The following is a 19,645-nucleotide window of genomic DNA, read 5'->3' on the forward strand; positions in this document are numbered from 1 at the left end:
ACATACATACATACAGTTAATTCCGTATAAATTACCTCTTCGTCGATTTATTTCACCAAGACACCTTAGCACCTACCGACTCCTCTCTGGCCTTGCCCCCCCAGCTCTCTCTGGGCTCTGTCCCGCAAATATTCCTACAGGTCGCACAAGATCTGCCTGCAACCCTCTTATGGTTAAACTGCCAAAATCAAGACTCTGCTCACCTTCTCCTTCATTCCTCTTTTCTCCCACCTCTGGAACAAACTCCCTCACTCTCTTCAATCCCACTCCACCCTCCAGGTCTTTAAAACTGCTGTTCACCACCATCTCTTATCTTCCCCCATCCAAAACCTTGATCTTTTCTACCCCCACTAATTTCACCCCAATTCACACTTTTTTGAAATACCAACTTCTGTCCTGGAAGTCCTTGGTGTCCTTGTGTTTTATACTTCTCCCACCCCCCCCAAGCCCTCTCCCTCCCACACATCTCCCTGCTCTTAAATGTTGTGTGCTCTCAAGTGTTTGTGTGCTTTCCCTTCTCTTGTCTTCCGCTCCCTCTTTTTATATATTTTGTTTGTCTGGTTGATTTGTTTGTGAAGTAAATGTCATCTTTCACGAGCCTCGATTCAGTATACAAAAAAAAGAAAAAGAAAAAAAAAGAAGCAGTTTTAAGTTAGTGATTATTACCCTGTCAAAGGATATTCCAAGCAATATATATATATATATATACATACATACATACATACATACATACATACATACATACATACATACAAGCGAATCGTATGTACCTGGTACCTGGGCCACTCACGGGAGGGCGCCCAGAATCTCAACAAAGGATGTTTTGAGAAGTTTTATGAAAATTCTCCCCACTTCCCTCCCCCCCCCCCCCCCCCCTACCTGTAGGACACCTGCTGGTACCACAAAAGCTGTACAGATCTGGCCCCAAGACTGGGAGTAGTACTGTGTAAAATCAATATACCTTTAATATGATACTGATAGCCATGGTGATGGTGCTGGCTGGGAAGAGGACATTGGCTCTTTTGTGCCACGATGAAGGAAATGTGTTATTACAGAAAAATAGCAAAAAGTCTCGACGAACGTGATGTCAACGGAAAGGTGTATGCACAAATAATGCGGAAACGGACGAATGTTTCCACATGCGGTAAATGGCGAAATTACAAATTGAACGTAAGTTATCCTCAACCCGATGTCAGGCGATTGAAGAAAGCTATTATAATTGTGCACGAGGGATGAATAAATGTTGCGGCCTTCCGTTCCGATTGGTGAAAAACAAAACTTTCCTTCTTTCCCGCCCCTTTCTCGTGGCATTTCCTCATTCTCCTTTAACGCTAAGAAGGCTGGAAATGTTTATTCCGCCGCCGCCGAAGTCGTTAGAGGCATTATGTTTTCGGGTTATCCGTCCGTCCGTGATTTCCTCTGCTTTCGTTAACACGATAACTTGAGAACGGCTCAACGGATCCAAGTCAAACTTGGTATGTATAATGATGTAAAGATGAACTGATTGGATTGTGGGGTCATGGCCTCAAAGGCCGGAGGTCATGTTAGGTAAAATTCCTGTTACCTGATCACTTGTTCCTATCTTGAACCATTTCAGCAGTCATTTTGACTCTTCAAACACAGGAAGCAAGAGGAATTTTAAAAAACGAAAACAGTCAAAATAACTGTTTTCACCTTCCTAATGTTAAACTCGATCTCTGCATATTTTCATTCCAAACAGCATCATTACAATCCCAACTTAATACTACACCATTAATATAACAAAATACAATGTTACAAACACTCAAACAAATACAAAGTATCACCACCATGTGACACAGTTGGCCTGCGGGCCGAAGCCTCCATTCCTTTTGGCCAAACCAAAATATGCTGCGGCCATATGTGGCCTGTGGGGTGAAGGCTCCCCTTGCTTAATCTAGATCTTCAATAGTACATGGTCTCGTGGTACAAAGCCCCGATTTCAGGTGAGCACAAACAAAGCAGTCAAGTGGCATTAAATGTGGACTACGTGGTGGCCTTCCTGTTGGTCCACGGCACCCTATCCACCTCAAAGACATCGTCCCGTCTAAACAACTTGGCGCGATTGAGGCATCAAACGGTAGAACCCCATCCTGCTGAAAGCGCACTTCTCAAATCGCTGAATGAGAACGTCGTCCAAATAAGGAACCAAAATCACTTGCAACATCATGATACAGCGAGCACCTGTACAACATCATCTTTGTTAAAAAATAGGGGCCTGTAAGACCATCCCCGTGGATTGCACAGCATTGTGCACATGAGCCTCGTCGGCCAAATGAGAATGCGCATCGCTCCGATATCGGCAATTGTGGTGGATGACTGTACCAGTCAAATGGAACGAAGCTTCCTCACTAAAGATATCAGCAGATAACTGTGTTGGTTAAATGTTAACTTTGTTTTATCCAATCACAAAATTCCATTATTCTCTGAGTATCATTTCCATGAAACCCTTGAGCAAATGTAACTTTAAAAAAAAGTTAAAAAAAAATTAGTTTTGCTTTAAAGTAGTTAAAACAGAAAAATATGTAACTCCAACTTCTTCATCAATTTTCCTCAAGGATCTCTTTGGACTTCTGTCAACCACTACCAAAAGATTCCCAGAATTATTTTCTCGAGGGCGACCGCCGGCTCGGTTTATCGGCAAAGCTTCCGGTCACTTTGAAACAAATCTTTGATTTGGCATTGACCTTGTGAGGTGTTTTTCATGAAACGGCTGACGTGCTTCCATCCGACTCTTTCCTGAAACGTGCAGCAACACAGGTTCCACCTTCTCTTGATTGGTGTAAATCACCATTCCTGTTCTTCTTTAGTGTGCAAAAAGGCCCAGAAATTTAAAATGTTTTCTATGATTTTGGACTTTTGAAACGCCCTGTTGGTGGTGGTGGTGGTGGTGGTGGTATTGTGTTGTGTGATTGCGCTCTTTGCAAGCATGGAGCTTGATGTCTGTTCTTGGTGAAAACAAACTCCGTGTTGTGCAGGACTTTTGGCCCTTCCTGATTGTGCTACAACACCACTTGCATTATACATGTGAAACTCCGAGAGTAGGATCTCAGGTTATCCCTTCTGTTTGTTCAGCCTCAGGACCAGTGAAAGAACCCCAAGTGATTTGTTCTACGGTACTTGATTAACCCCACCATGCCACCTTGCCCTGTACCTCTCGATGTTGCCTTGCAGGTTACCCTTTGGCAGCAATCCAACGCACGTTGCTGTTTGGATGCAATCCCACCTTTCATCATGTCTTCTACACGCTCACAGGGCTGTGCTTGGCATACTTTAACTTTGGTGAGAGGCCTTGCGTGACATTATCCATACATTTTGCCATTGATTTGACTCTTACCTTTGTAAGACATTAATAAAAATATGTAGGTATTACTGCCTGGTACCATCTCCACATTTTAATGATGCTTGGAATTTTCACACCCGGAATGTGATACCTGTAACCTGATATACACAAGCTAACCCGGCTGTCGTAGCTATGGCAATGATGACACAAAGATCCTCAAATGTATCACTTCCATAGAACCACAGGGAATTTCTGCTCATGTTCTCATTTTCAACACTCTGTTTGACAAGGTACACTCTGTGAACTTCATTCAATGTACAATGTGCGCTGAGTGGGTTCATCAAAAATGTAGTGGTCTGAGAGGGTCATTAACCAGTGTGGCAGCTACATTCAAATGTAAGGTGTGCACAGAGGGAGCTGCAGATGGAGGAAACTCAAGATGGAGGAAACTCCTCAAGATGGAGGAAACTCAAGAAAACTCAAACTCAAACTCAAACTGTCACTCAAGCTTTTGGGTCTCACTATCTGCCATGATCTTTCCTGGGAAAACCACATTTCAAATCTGGCCTCCAAAGCCAGTCGCCGACTGGGCAGCCTCCGTCGTGCGAAGTCCTTCCTTGGCACACCTGAGCTCCTCACCACTTACAAGGCTTTCATCCGCAGCTCAATGGAATACTGCTCTCCCCTCTGGGCTGGTGCTCCTGCCTCACACCCAGCTCGTCTTCACGCTGTTGAAACCAAAGCATTCAGAATCATTGGAATCTCCCGCGATGAAGCTAACACCAAGGGCCTCTCACTCACTCACCGCAGGCAGGTTGGTGGTCTTTCCGTCTTCTACCGACTCCTCTCTGGCCTTGCCCCCCCCAGCTCTCTCTGGGCTCTGTCCCGCAAATATTCCTACAGGTCGCGCAAGATCTGCCTGCAACCCTCATGGTTAAACTGCCAAAATCAAGACTCTCTGCTCACCTTCACTCCTTCATTCCTCTTTTCTCCCGCCTCTGGAACAAACTCCCTCACTCTCTTCAATCCCACTCCGCCCTCCAGGTCTTTAAAACAGCTGTTCACCACCATCTCTTATCTTCCCCCATCCAAAACCTTGATCTTTTCTACCCCCGCTAATTTCACCCCAATTACACTTTTTTGAAATACCAACTTCTGTCCTGGAAGTCCTTGGTGTCCTTGTGTTTTATACTTCTCTCTCCTCCCCCCCCCCCCTCCCTTCCCACGCCTCCTCCCCCCAAGCACTCTCCCTTCCACACATCTCCCTGCTCTCAAATGTTGTGTTTGTGTGCTTCCCCTTCTCTCCCCATCTTGTCTTCCGCTCCCTCTTTTTATATATTTTGTTTGTCTGGTTGATTTGTTTGTGAAGTAAATGTTAGTTCTTTCACGAGCCTCGATTCAGTATACAAAAAAGAAAAAAACAATGTTGACTTGGATCTTGGAGATGGCGTGAAGCTGGAAGGTGTGAAAACATTTTGCTACCTCGGAGACATGCTGAATGGAGAAGGTGGATCAGATTCGGCAACGGTTGCTCGAGTGAGATGTGCATGGAAGAAGTTTCGGGAACTGAGTGGCGTGCTGATGAGGGGAGTGTCGTTGAAGCTGAAGGGAAAGGTGTATGCTGCATGTGTGAGAAGTGTTATGATTTATGGGAGCGAGACATGGGTAATGAACGTAGAGCAGCAACGAAGGCTGGAAAGGGTGGAAATGCGAATGGTTCGATGGATGTGCGGTGTATCGTTGAGAGAGAGGAAAACAAATGATGAATTGCGAAAGATGATGGGAATAGAGCCTGTGATTGATGCTGTGAAGAGGAACAGGTTGAGATGGTTTGGTCATGTGTTGAGGAAGGATGAAAGTGACTGGTTGAGAAGAGTGATGGAAATGAATGTAGAAGGAAGTAGAGGACGGGGAAGACTGAGAAAGACTTGGCTAAAGATGGTCGAAGAAGAAATGCGGGCAAGGGGGTAAACAAGGAGAGATGCAGAAAATAGGGCAAGATGGAGAAGATTGTCATGGGGACCGCAAGGCTAACCCCCGCTCTAGCAGGGAAAATGGCCTTAAAATGCATGTTGTTGTTGTTGTTGTTGTTGTTGTTGTTGTTGTTTGACGAGGTACTTTGTTCATTCAAGTGTTGTGTGCTTGTGTGTGCAGGTTGGGGATTGGTACACCCTGCTATCTGTGTCATGCTGCAGTGGCAACTTATCCACGTTCTTGGACCGACAGCCATGCTTGTGGCCATCACGCTAACCTTTCAAATGGTGGGAAATGTACTTTTGCTGTGGTCTTTGTCCACGTCCTCTTGGTCTTTGTCCCCACCCTCTTGGTCTTTGTTCCCGCCCTCTTGGTCTTTGTCCCCACCCCTTTGGGTTTGGTCCCACCCTGTTACCTGATTTAACACCTCTTTACAGCATTCGTTTGTGCCATTAAATTGATATCAAATCTTATTTGTTTTTCTTTCCTCGTCATTTCTCTCGTCGCATATCACTGATCCCCTTGCTAAGGCATACCTGTTGCTGGGCTACTACTACACGGCAACCGATGGCTATGACATTAGCTGGACAATGCCTCAGTGTGTGCTCGCGCTCAAGTTGATTGGTATGCCTCTTCACTTTCCCAATTGTCATACCATCTTGGAACTTTGCTTTCTATTGGATAGGCCCTTGGGATCACCTTCTATGCTAGTAGCTGATTGGGTTGTGATTTAGTGGGCCGTGATTTGTAAATGACATAGTTGAGGGAAGAGCAGAGAGATTGTGGCAAATGACGTTCCTTGGTGATGGTGACGGTGATTGTAGAAAGGATAATGGGTGAGTTCGTTTAGTTAATTAATGCCTTGTATCTGTGACGGAGAGTATGAGAATTGGATTTGGTGTTTCTCATGATCTCGTGCAATAATCTGGAAAAAGTATTGTACACCGCTCCTTTCTTATGCCATCTCCAGGCGCTGCATGATGTCATTGCTGGGCACTGAAGGGGGCCCGGCAATGACGCACACTGAAAGGGAGTACTCAGTTTACACTCAAGTTTCTTTTTTTCTTGTTTGTTTTCTTGTTTGTTTGTTTGGGTGATATCTCAGCCATCCTTTGAGCTAGGAAGCTGAAATTTCAGCACAATAGTGAGCAAGTACTTTGGCAAAAACTGTATTTTTTGTTTTTTGATTAATCAATTAATTGATTAGTTATTTAATTATTAGCGATTAATTAAGTACTTATATATTTCCTTTCTCTCAGCCTGGTGTTGGCTTAGCGGCTAGGGTGCCAGCTTAGGATCCTAGGATCCTGGGTTCGAATCCCGGTCGATCACTGAATTAACGCCAGGGGGGTTGACTCAGCCTGTCATCCTTCCGAGGTCGGCTAATTCAGTACCAGTTCACTGGTAATTCCCTGTTTGTCGTAAAAGGCGACAAACAGGGTTGGCGGCAGGAAGGGCATCCGGCCGTAAAACATTGCTTCAAAAAGGGGACCAAAAAAACAACAACAACCAGTCAACCACGGTGCCCGAAAAAGGCCAACCCCCGCCTTGTGGGGAAAAATGGCCTCTAAAGGTTATATTTCCTTTCTCTTCTGGGCATTATCGCTGGCACCTTTAGAGCTAGGAAGCTGATATTTGGACATGCCAATGACCAAGTGATTTGGCTGTAAAGGCTATTTTTGATTTATTGATTAATCAATTAATCGATTAATTATTTAATTATTCGATTAATGACAATTTTTTAATTTTTTTTTTAGTTACAGATTCGGATGAAATGGTGGTGGTTTGTGTGTTCTATTAGGCAATTGATTAATTCTTTAATTTTTTTTACGATTATAATTCATTTTCATTATTAATCATTTATTTATTTATTTCTCATCTGGGCAATATCTCAGGCACCTTGTAAGCTAAGAAGCTGATATTTGGACACGACAGTGACCAAGTGATGTGGCTGTAAAGGATATTTTTGATTTATTGATTAATAAATTAATCGATGAATTATTTATTGATTAATCAATTAATTAATTGTTTTTTCGATTAATGACTTAATTAATTTTCAAAAAGTTACAGCTTTGGATGATGCACTGGTGGTTTACGTATGCTATTAGCCAATTTTTGGATTGAGAACAGGTCACTCTACTCTGGACATGCTGCTTCTGCTGTCTCAACAATGGATGGAGGTCCTTAATGTCAAATAGGAAATTAGAGCTGTCTCCTTTGACATATCACATGCCTTCGATACGGTCTCGCACCCCACTCTGCTCACCAAACCCTCCTCCTATGGTATCCATGGAAATCTTCATGCATGGCTTGCGGACATCCTCTTTGGTCGTAGTCAACATGTGGCCCTGAATGGATTTCTCTCATCTCCCCTTTCTGTTCAGGCTGGAGTTCCCCAAGGCAGTGTTCTGGGCCCTGTGCTTTTTCTGGTCTTCATCAATGATCTCTCTGACTCTCTGGAAAATCCTCTCTATCTCTTTGCTGATGACTCCACTCTGTGCCTCTCCATACCTCATCCCTCAGATCGGCAGTCTGCAGCCTCCTCACTCTCTGCAGACCTGGAAAAAATCAGACTGGTCAAACAAGTGGAACATGTCTTTCAATCCTGACAAATCTCACACTCTTACTGCAGTCACATGAAAAAGTAAGTACACCCCATGTAAAGTTTTGACTTTTTCAACATATTTCAACATACAGCTATTTGATCTTCATTTCAACAATATTGACAGATAAAGGTGATATAATATAACAAATATCATGAAACATTTACATTTTGTAGTCCATTGTATAATTTAAATAAACATAAATGCAAATTTCGCATGTGGAAAAAGTAAGTACACCCCTACATTTTTCACTACTTCAAACACCTAAAATTAGAATCAGGTGCACCAGCTCAGGTGCAAATGATTAATACATTGTTAGAGAGGATCTTGGAGGAACCTGTCTTATTTAAACCTCAGACATTTAGTTTGGTTTGCTCTTTGTTGTTGAAGTGTGCAGCGTCACCATGCCTAGATCAAAAGAGCTCTCTGAGGCCTTCAGAAAGAAGGTTAGAGATGCCTATGAGTCTGGAAAGGGATTTAAAAAGATCTCCAATCAATTTGAAATCAATCATTCGACTGTCCAGAAGATCATCTACAAGTGGAGAAGATTCCAAACAACTGCCAACTTGTTCAGGCCAGGCCGCCCCAGCAAGTTCAGCCCGAGAGCAGACCGCAATATGCTGAAAGAAGTCTCTAAGAACCCCAGAATGTCACCACGGGACCGACAGGTAGCTCTTGCCACTGTTCATGTCAAAGTGCACGAGTCTACCATTAGAAAGAGGCTGCACAAATTTGATCTACATGCCAGGTGTGCCAGGAGGAAACCTTTGCTGTCCAGAAAGAACATCAGGGCAAGACTAAAGTTTGCCAATGAACACCTAGGCAAAGACCAGCACTTCTGGAACAATGTGCTCTGGACAGATGAGTCAAAGGTTGAGCTATTTGGCCACAGCACCAGAAGACATGTTTGGCGAAAACCAAAGACAGCATTTGACCACAAGAACCTGATACCAACTGTAAAGCATGGTGGTGGAAATATTATGGTTTGGGGCAGCTTTGCTGCATCAGGGCCTGGGCAGCTCACCATCATAGAATCCACTATGTATTCTTCATTGCACCAGAGGGTGCTTGAGGATAATGTGAGGCCATCTGTTCGAAAGTTGAAGCTCAACCGAAGGTGCACCTTGCAACATGACAATGACCCTACACATACCAGTAAATCCACCAAGGAATGGCTGAAAAGAAAGAAATGGAGGGTTCTGGAATGGCCAAGTTAAAGCCCGGATCTAAATCCCATCGAGATGTTGTGGGGGGATTTGAAACGAGCTGTGCATGCAAGAAACCCCCTCAAACATCGCACAGCTGAAAGAATTCTGCATGGAGGAGTGGGCAAAAATTTCTCCCAGTCGATGTCAGAGACTGGTAGACAGTTATAAGAAACGTCTACTTGAGGTTGTTTCTGCCAAAGGGGGCAACACCACCTATTAGAGCGAAGGGTGTACTTACTTTTTCCACATGCGAAATTTATGTTTATTTAAATTAAACAATGGACTACAAAATGTAAATGTTTCATGATATTTGTTATATTATATCACCTTTATCTGTCAATATTGTTGAAATGAAGATGAAATAGCTGTTTATTGAAATATGTTGAAAAAGTCAAAACTTTACATGGGGTGTACTTACTTTTTCACGTGACTGTATGTCTCTCCGAAAAGACCGTCGGGACAACCCTCCCATCTACTTTCTCAACAATCCTCTCCTTGTTGTGTCACTCAAGCTCTTGGGTCTTACAATCTGCCATGATTTTTCCTGGGAAAACCACATTTCCAAGCTGGCCTCCAATGCCAGTCGCCGACTCGGCATCCTCCGTCATGTGAAGTCCTTCCTTGGCACACCTGAGCTCCTCGCCACATAAAAGGCTTTCATCCGCAGCTCAATGGAATACTGCTCTCCCCTCTGGGCTGGTGCTCCTGCCTCACACCTAGCTCGGCTTCACGCTGTTGAAACCAAAGCTTTCAGAATCATTGGAATCTCCCGCGATGAAGCTAACTTCGAGGGCCTTTCACTAACTCACCGCAGGCAGGTTGGTGGGCTTTCTGTCTTCTACCGACTCCTCCCTGGCCTTGCTCCCCCAGCTCTGTCTGTGCTCTGTCCCCCAAATACTCCTACAGCTCGCACAAGATCTGCCAGCAACCCTGTTCTGGTGAAACTGCTAAAATCAAGACTCTCTGCTCACCTTCACTCTTTCATTCCTCTTTTCTCCCGCCTCTGGAACAAACTCCCTCACTCTCTTCAATCCCACTCGTCACTCCAGGTTCTTAAAACAGCTGTTCACCACCATCTCTTATCTTCCCCCATCCAAAACTTTAATCTTTTCTACCCCCGTTATTTCACCCCAGATCCACATTTCTGAAATACCGACTTCTTTCCTGGAAGTCCTAGCAGTGTCCATGTGTTTTTTTTAACCTCTCCCACCCCCCACCACCCTTCCCATGCCACCTCCCCCCAAGCCCTCTACCTCCCACAGATCTCTCGATGTCCCTGCTCTCAAATGTTGCACTTGTGTGCTTCCCCCTCTATCCCCATATTGTCTCCCGCTCCCTTTATTTTGTCTTGTGTCCAGTTGTTTTTTTTTGTCATTAATGTTAGCTCTTGCATGAGCCTCGATCTTGTGTGGGAAAAAAAAAAAAAAAAATTTGATTAAGAAAATATTTTACGATCATTATGTATTGATTTTAATTATGCAATTAATCAATCAATTTTTTGTGCACCTCTCCCTCCCAATACATTTTCTATGCACTGCACGGCGGCATCGCCGGGCGCCACAGGTGCCCCGGCGATGCCGTGCTGGAGGATATTTCTTTATTTGGCACGGGGTTGGTGTACTCTGAATGTATCTGTACTTGTCTTTTATTCATTTATATATTTCTTTCATTTAAGACAACCTCTTACATTCCTTCATGTCTGTGCCAAACAGGTGTGGCTTTTGATTACTATGATGGAGGGAAGCCAAAAGTAAGTATGTTTGACCTTTCCAGTCTGCTGTGGTTTGGGCCATATTGCATACTCCGGTAACATACTGGGCCGCACCTCACACCATCCAATTGAACGCTAGGGATTGTAACTGACCCTTTAGCAGTGTCGTGTTACGTGATATCGTTTTGGTAGTTCTGTTGTACGAGTTTTGTTTCTTCCCCTAAATGAGTGGACATGCTCGTCCTGGTATATCGAGCTCGACCTTCTGACAACTTGCACTCACTCCATCACAATTCCGTGACAGCCGCTCGGACATGACCCACAGGTGCAGCAGTGGTCCTGAAAGTCTTCAATGAGTTATTGTCATGCAAGTTGCACCATTTTTGGTCAATTATGAACTGCGAGGTCAGATGAGGCTTTCGTGGAGGGGGAGGGGCAAGCTGTGGCACATCTCGTCACTGAGAGAAACTTCGGCCTAAATTGTTTACTTTCAGAACCATGTTCAGAGTTTGTTTTCATTGGGTCATGACATAGGTACAGGGTGAGAGGCAAAATATGTGGATGCTTAGGGTTCACATTAGTCCCATCCACCGCATCGTGCCCAGCAGGTAATACAGGGTAAGTTGACCACAGGTCCAGTAAATGTTTTCCCCATGATGTTGCCATGAGTTGTGTTTTTAAATTGAGTCTTTTGTGCCACACAAAATGCAAGACCAATTGCAGTGGATGACCTGCAGGACAAGCTGACTGCCGAGCAGGCTGTCATGGCGGTTTCACAGCCACCCACTTGTAAAGAACTATTCTCTTTCACCTTCTTCTTTGGTGGATTCCTGGTTGGGCCTCAGTTTGGCCTGCGCAGGTTTCGGGATCTGGTGTGTAGCCGCCTCACCGACCAACAAGGCCATCCTCCCAGAAGGTGAGGACAAATCTCATGGGAAGGGTTGTGATACATAGACCGGATGGTCTTCGTATTCCGTAACTGGTAGTGTTAACTTGTAGATATTGGGTTGATGGGTTTTCATCTCCATGTGGTGAGCAAAGTGATATCCTGAGCGGTTACCCTTTGTGTTATGTGTGTCATGACAAATGTCTGACACGTCTGTACTTTTGGCCAATGTGAAGGTACAGGAGGTGGAGCTCATCTGCATGAGGGTTCAGTAAGCAAGGAAATCCACATAAAGTCTGCCAATGGATGGATGCAGGTTGTGCTTTGTCGTTCGAAAACTGTAGAAACGCTCGAGATCCGCTCTGTACAACATGTTGGCCAGGTGTACATACCTTTTATACCTAGAGGGATGTGGCATGATGGAAAGGGATGGAAAAGTTATTGGAGGTTTTAACACAAAGTGGTATTGCAGTATGACCACGCACCTGCATTAATCAATGTTAATCAAACCTTTAATCTCCCAAACACATCCTTGGGCATCTCGCCCTGTCCGTACAGTCTGTGGCCGGCCCTCAAGCGCCTGACACTTGGTATGTTGTACATCACCGTGTTCGCCATAGCCTCGGTACGCTTTCCGGACAATTACCTGCTCAGCTCTGACTACCAGGTTGGTGAACCTTTTTTTCCACTATATCTCACCCTTGTGTCTCTCTTGGCCCCATCAATGTTACTACTCCACCTTGACCCTTGTTGTCACACGCGGGCCTTTCAAAAAGTTGTACAAACGTACTCTTAGCAACTTCAAGACCCACCAAATGGTACGCGGCTTCTAATTACATTTCTTACCACCAAGAGGTCTATAGTGACAAGATTCCTTCCTTCTGATATTTTGATGCTTTTTTCCACTTTATATATCACGAGCAGAACCATGTGGTAAAAATACCATGATGTAAAAAAGAAAAGAAAAAGGAAGCTTTTATTCTTGTGTTGGTTGAAAGAGCTTTAAAATGGGGGGTTATATATTTCTTAACAGCAAGGGAAAAAAAACATCAGGAGAAATTGAGGCAGCGGTCTGTTGCATATAGACCACCTGGTTCAATCTATTGTCCAATTGAAAAAATATCGTTTTCCCATAAGTTTGGATTAATATGAAGGAACTTTTACTTAATTTTTTTTCCTCCCTGAGGAGCGTTTCAAGGCACAACAGATTATATCTATTTTATAAAACAGGAGTGTCTGTCCGTCCCCAAACTACTCCCTCAGTTTTGGGGCTAGCCCCACCAAACCTCCTGTGGAACGTTTTAGGGTTCCAGTGGATTTTGTAAGGTAGGTAGAAGGTTTCAAAAATTCCTCAATAAAATTATGATTTTGAAATTAACTCGATACGAACCTGCCGCAAATCCGGAAGTAGACAGATGACTGCAATGAGCTGGTTTGACAATATCTCAATACAATATTGTCATTTAAAACAGTATTTTGTTGAAGTATCAATTTATGATTGGAATGACATTTGGAATTGAGTGAATACAATTACGATTTTGAATTTGTACAGTTGCCGCACAACCTGTTAGCAACAAGTGCAGCCTTGCACAAGTACAAGGCTGCACTTGTTGCTAACAGGTTGAATGTAAATTCCTGGGGTGAGACTCAATCTGTGCCTTGCTTCCCAGTCAAATTAGGGGGTTCAACCTGTGTATATTAATGGTTTAGATTGGTCACAAATAAACAATTCGCAGTATGTTGTCCTGATGAGGGGAAAATAAGCCCTCTTCGGGACGGCATGATGTCGAGTTCGTGGGGACTCACTCCTATGGAGCTGGAGGAGGGGTCCAATTGTATGACCATGCATTCTGGCCCTTTGGGGTCAGGATGCACGTGTTTTGATTGACCATGTGCTTCAGCCTTTGGGTTGAGGTGCATGTGTATGCCAATGGGACAGTCTTTATAGACGGTGTGCCTTGCCTGTGGGGTCAAGGTGCACGTCCAAGGCTGTTTAAATGTTTGATTTTTTACCTTTTTAGCTGCGACGAGCAACTCTATGAGAGGACCACGTTGTTGTTCTTGTTGTTGGGGTGCCTTTTTGAATAGCGCATGCGCATACACTCGGGCGTGTGTTGGTATGAGGTAATTTAATGACTGGTCGAATTTGGTAGTGCATATTGCAACGGATATTCTCATGATTCTACACATCACAGATGGTGACCACACTGTGGTCATTTTTCTCTTGTTTTATTATATTTAAAAAAAAAAAAGGCCCCATAAGGCCCATAATAAGGGCGAAATCGAGATCGACATCTCTGCCTTTGTCTATTTGTGACCATAGAACTTTAATCTCAGTCTGCAAAGACTTGAGTACCATGCGGATGCCTCCAAGTTTGGAGGTGATGTGTTGGTATAATTTATGTGCATTGTTACGGTTTGTGATCTTTTTCTTCTTCCTTCCCCCACACCCCCCTGTGAATTAGACCAAGTGGTTTGGTCCATGTGTATAAAGCCTATGATTGGCTGTGGGGTGGGGGCGTGGCCAGGAAGGTGATTCAGAGGAGTGAGTGGCCATTTTGGAGGAGGGCTTATGGCAGAGTGCTTTTTCGGGGGTTGTAGAGTGTCAAGCTGCAATCTCTCCACCTGAAGGGTGACGTTGATCGAACTCTGGCTGCCTACCACTGGGGCCTGCCTTGGGGCCTACTCGTGGACTTGCCTACTCCTACCCTCTCTTTTGGGCCTGCCTTGGGGCCTACTCGTGGACTTGCCGACTCCTACCCTCTCGTGCTGGGCCTGCCTTGGGGCCTACTGTTGGGCCTGCCTTGGGGCCTACACGTGGACTTGCCTACTCCTACCCTCTCGTGCTGGGCTTGCCTTGGGGCCTACTGTTGGGCCTGCTGTGGGGCCTGCTGTGGGGCCTACTACTGGTGGGCCTGCCTTGGGGCCTACTCTTGGACCTGCCTACTCTTGGACCGGCCTACTCTTGGACCGGCCTACTCTTGGACCGGCCTACTCTTGGACCGGCCTACTCTTGGACCGGCCTACTCTTGGACCGGCCTACTCTTGGACCGGCCTGCTCTGGTTTTTCCCTCTCTTCTCCCTTCTTTGTTTTATGTGTAGAAAGAGATTTTCGTGTGATAATCCATAAATAAAGACAGTGTGATTGAAGGCTTGGCTTGGTGTGCTTCAGGCCATAACAAATTGGGGGCTCGTCTGGGATCTGATTTATATGATACCTGTCTTGGATTTTTATTTTTTTTCCTGCATTTGTAAGTTTTCTCATTGGCAGATAATTTGACTTTTGTTTACGGTGCTGGTACTTCTACTGCAGTCGTACACCATGGCTGAGGAGATGGATTTTGAAGTGAAGGAATTTTTGGAGAAGAAGGGGCTATCAGTGCAAGATTTAGAACTGTTACGTAAGGTAGAGTTACGAGCTGTAGCTGATCATCTTGGGGTTTAGTCTAGTAGGAAGACTAGGTCCCCCTGCACCCCCCGGAGATATACTTCTAATCAGTGTTTCTAGATTGGAAAAAATGTGTAGAAAATGACTAGCTATGGCCCCAAGCTGAAAAAATGTCCCACATACCATTTTTATGCAAATTACTGCTGCAAATTTTATGCAAAATTATGCAAATTTTATGCAAATTTTTGATGAGGAGTAGAGTTGAGGGGTCTTTGAGGGCTTCATCGAGGTGCTCTCGGTTGCAAGACTGGGTCATTCTGAGAAGCACAGCAGGGTCAGAGATCATGATGTTCTCCTCCTCAGTGAATCTCTCCATCAACAGCCTCTCCATTGCCTCACACACTGTTTTGAGGCAAAAGAGGGACTTTGCGTAGGCCTTTCCACTGAGAACACCTTTGAGAGATCCACTTGTTACTAGTTGTGCCTCAAAGAGAATCTCTGCATATCCAGAACCACGCATCTTGTGTCCAGTGAGCATCCCGATGTAGTTCATGGATGTGTGGAAGGGTCCAATCGTTACTACATGACTAGCAAATTCATTTGGCCAGCGCCAGATGATGGGAAGGGCTTTCATGCAGACACCCAGATCAAATGTATTCAGGACCCATCTCTGACCCACCTCAGCAGTTGCTGCCTCGGAACGCTTCAGTAGCTCACGAACAACTGCGTTGTCTGTGATCGGTTGGTGGATAGGCGTGCAGTAGTCGACTGTTGATTTGCTGGGTGGGGGAGAACCAGTTGCAGAGGTGAAACCCCCTAGCCCAGGCACAGGCTGCAGGCCATTGCCATGCCATGCAGGCACCAGGCACAGACCGATCACAGACAACGCAGTTGTTCGTGAGCTACTGAAGCGTTCCGAGGCAGCAACTGCTGAGGTGGGTCAGAGATGGGTCCTGAATACATTTGATCTGGGTGTCTGCATGAAAGCCCTTCCCATCATCTGGCGCTGGCCAAATGAATTTGCTAGTCATGTAGTAACGATTGGACCCTTCCACACATCCATGAACTACATCGGGATGCTCACTGGACACAAGATGCGTGGTTCTGGATATGCAGAGATTCTCTTTGAGGCACAACTAGTAACAAGTGGATCTCTCAAAGGTGTTCTCAGTGGAAAGGCCTACGCAAAGTCCCTCTTTTGCCTCAAAACAGTGTGTGAGGCAATGGAGAGGCTGTTGATGGAGAGATTCACTGAGGAGGAGAACATCATGATCTCTGACCCTGCTGTGCTTCTCAGAATGACCCAGTCTTGCAACCGAGAGCACCTCGATGAAGCCCTCAAAGACCCCTCAACTCTACTCCTCATCAAAAATTTGCATAAAATTTGCATAATTTTGCATAAAATTTGCAGCAGTAATTTGCATAAAAATGGTATGTGGGACATTTTTTCAGCTTGGGGCCATAGCTAGTCATTTTCTACACATTTTTTCCAATCTAGAAACACTGATTAGAAGTATATCTCCGGGGGGTGCAGGGGGACCTAGTCTTCCTACTAGACTAGTTAGTGGGACATCTAGCATGAAAAAGGCGGAGATTGTTTCGGCTATTGTCAGTCACACGGGTTTAGAACCGTGGGTAAGATTGAGGAGTGAAGCCTTGGAATTGGCCCGGATGGAATCAGAAGAAAGACAGCTCAGACTAAAGTTAGAAGACAAGGAACGGCAAAGAGAGTTTGAAAGAGAAAAAGAAGAATGAGAACGAGAGTTTGAGTTAAGAAAATTAGAAATGCAGGTGGGACCGGCCCAACCCGTTTCCATCGATTCAGGTGGGGGTCAAAATGATCTCCCCCGTTCCTTTGATGTGGCTCGAAACATTAGGCTTGTTCCCAAGTTTAACGAGGAGGAGGTGGAAACGTTTTTTCTGTCTTTTTAAAAGATAGCAAAACGTCTTCAGTGGCCCGTACAATACTGGACCCTGCTACTACAAAGTGGGTTCATAGGGAGAGCCCAGGAAGTGTATTCAGCTCTGTCGGAGGATCAGTCAGAGAATTATGAGGCTGTTAAAAAGGCTGTGTTGTCAGCCTATGAGCAAGTTCCGGAAGCGTACCGGCAGAAGTTCCGAACCCTGAAAAGACAGGCTGGGCAGACATTTGTTGAATTTGCGAGGGGGAAGGAAATGTGTTTTGATCGGTGGTATCATTCTCTACAAGTGGATAGGACCTATGGTAATCTAAGGGAGGTTATCTTGATGGAAGAGTTTAGGAACAGTATCCCCTTGGACATTAGGTCACACCTTACAGATCATAAGGTTGGTGAGTTGAAAAAAGCTGCTGTTGGTGCAGATGATTATGAACTTACCCATAAGAGAGGCTTTGGTTTTCCTCATTATGGTACTACCTGGGATAACAAGAAGGGGGTTAGTGAGGACCAGTCAGAGGGGAATTGGACCGACCATAGGGGTCCATTGGTGCAGCCGTCTCTGAGTAGACAGTTGGAGTGGTCGAGTCAGGCATCTCGCCGGGGAACGGCCCCAACGTGTTATTACTGTAAACAGAGGGGACATCTAAAGTCCAATTGTTGGAAATTGCAAAGGGAGGAGAAGCAGGGAGGCTCCGCTAGACCTATTGCATTGGTTCGAACCAAAGTGGACAGTCACCGTGATTGTGCCCTTTCAGTTAAAGCTGAGGATACTGCTGACTTTACGAGCCCCGGACAGGACCGTTATAAACCTTTTGTGTCCAAGGACCAAGTGTCTTGGGATGGGGAAGTCAAGTCCGTCGTTATTTTGAGGGATACTGGGGCAGCTCAGTCGTTGATGTTGTCCAATATTTTACCATTGACTTTGAGTAGTTCGGTGGAAGCGAGTGCCTTAATCCAGGGCATTGCAGGTCGTTATGTCCCAGTCCCCTTACTGTCCCAGTCCCAAAGGGTGAACTTGAAGTCTGATCACAGGACCCATGACAGTATGAATAGTCCCCACTCTCCCCATAGAAGGTATTAGTTTCCTATTGGGAAATGATTTGGCTGGGGATAGGGTTGGTGGTTCCCCAGTAGTTTCCATACATCCTATAGTTCAGCAAGAGACTGAGGATTTGCAAGAGGAGTTCCCCGGTATTTTCCCTGCTTGTGTAGTGACGAGATCCCAAACGCAGAAAGAGAAGCAGACTGACATAGAGTTGACAACTGTACCAGATTCTGAGGTGTGGTTGGCGGAGACGTTTTTCAATGATTTAACCAGCGATGAAGGGATAGGGAATGGGGCTTCTTGTGTGCCTGTGTTGAATCATTCTTCACTAGTTAAGGACCAGCTGGCAGATCCTGTACTAAGAGACCTCAGATGATGGAGTTGGAAGCTAAGGAAGTCTCAGACTGTTACTATGTGAAATCTGATGTGTTAATGAGAAAGTGGAGACCCCCTCGTGCTCCAGCCAGTGGCGATTGGTCTGTGGTACACCAGGTAGTGGTACCACCCCGTTATCGTCTTGAAATTCTACGGCTGGCCCATGAAATTCCCATGGCCGGACATGCGGGAATCAGGAAAACTCAGGCTAGGATCCTGGCACATTTTTATTGGCCTAAGTTGCACCAGGACATAGTGGCAGTAAGACCTGCCATACCTGTCAAATGATAGGGAAACCCCAGCCCTCAATGAAACCAGCTCCCCTTGTACCCCTACCCGTTTTTGAGGAGCCTTTCAGTAGAGTACTGATTGATTGTGTTGGTCCATTACCAAGAACTAAATCGGGGCATTTGTTAACCATAATGGACATGTCAACTAGATTCCCTGAGGCTGTCCCCTTAAAAAGGATTACTGCTAAGGTGGTGGTGGATGCCTTGGTTCAGTTTTTCACCAGATATGGTTTGCCAAAGGAGGTGCAGTCTGACCAAGGTTCGAATTTTATGTCTGGTCTATTTCAAGAAGTCATACACCAGCTAGGGATCAGGCAGTTAAAGTCGTCGGCCTACCACCTCCAGTCCCAGCCCTTGAGAGATACCACCAGACCATGAAATCTATGTTGAAGGCATATTGTATGGAGTATCCTGAAGAATGGGATAACGTAATATGTTTTGTGTTGTTTGCCACCAGGGATACCCCGAATGAATCTACGGGTTTCAGCCCATTTGAGTTGGTGTACGGCCATGAGGTTAGGGGCCCTCAAAGTAGTAAAAGAGAGATTCATCGAAGAGACTGAGAACCCTAACCTTCTGGACTACGTATGTGCTTTCCGGGAAAGACTTACCACCGCCTGCAAGGTCGCCCAGGAGCATTTGAAAGTATCTCAGCGAGTGATGAAGGCCCGTTTTGACCAGAGGGCGATAGCTCGTAATTTTAGGCCTGGAGACAAGGTGCTAGTTTACTACCTCTGCCTGGGGAGCCACTATCGACGAAGTTTAGCGGTCCCTACGTGGTCGAAAGGAAGCTGAGTGAGGTGAACTACGTGGTGCGGACCCATGACAGACGGAAACCCCGCCGGGTGTGCCATGTTAATATGATTAAAAGGTACTATGAGCGTGAGGCCGACCTCGGTCGGCCAGTTGGGCTAGCTAAGTTGGTAGGTCATATAAACCATCCAG

At 45.3% G+C, this 19,645-nt stretch overlaps 1 protein-coding gene across 4 annotated transcripts in view; it reads left to right on the forward strand.

Annotated features, from left to right (window-relative positions):
* LPCAT3 (lysophosphatidylcholine acyltransferase 3) overlaps window positions 1-19,645 on the forward strand; it is a 45,838-nt gene that overhangs the window by 11,437 nt on the left and 14,756 nt on the right. For 2 of the 4 annotated variants that reach the window (XM_068107375.2, XM_068107374.1), the window contains exons 2-7: window positions 3,193-3,300; window positions 5,456-5,562; window positions 5,806-5,899; window positions 10,799-10,836; window positions 11,535-11,713; window positions 12,242-12,350. In XM_068107375.2, the coding sequence (XP_067963476.1) occupies window positions 3,193-3,300; window positions 5,456-5,562; window positions 5,806-5,899; window positions 10,799-10,836; window positions 11,535-11,713; window positions 12,242-12,350 (635 nt within the window). The remainder of the gene's footprint in view (window positions 1-3,192; window positions 3,301-5,455; window positions 5,563-5,805; window positions 5,900-10,798; window positions 10,837-11,534; window positions 11,714-12,241; window positions 12,351-19,645) is intronic. The other 2 variants (XM_068107376.1, XM_078771466.1) reach the window with 1 other exon arrangement.

Source organism: Myxine glutinosa, chromosome 2, assembly GCF_964187855.1.
Source record: "Myxine glutinosa chromosome 2, kmMyxGlut1.1, whole genome shotgun sequence".
Taxonomy (NCBI): Eukaryota; Metazoa; Chordata; class Myxini; order Myxiniformes; family Myxinidae; genus Myxine; species Myxine glutinosa.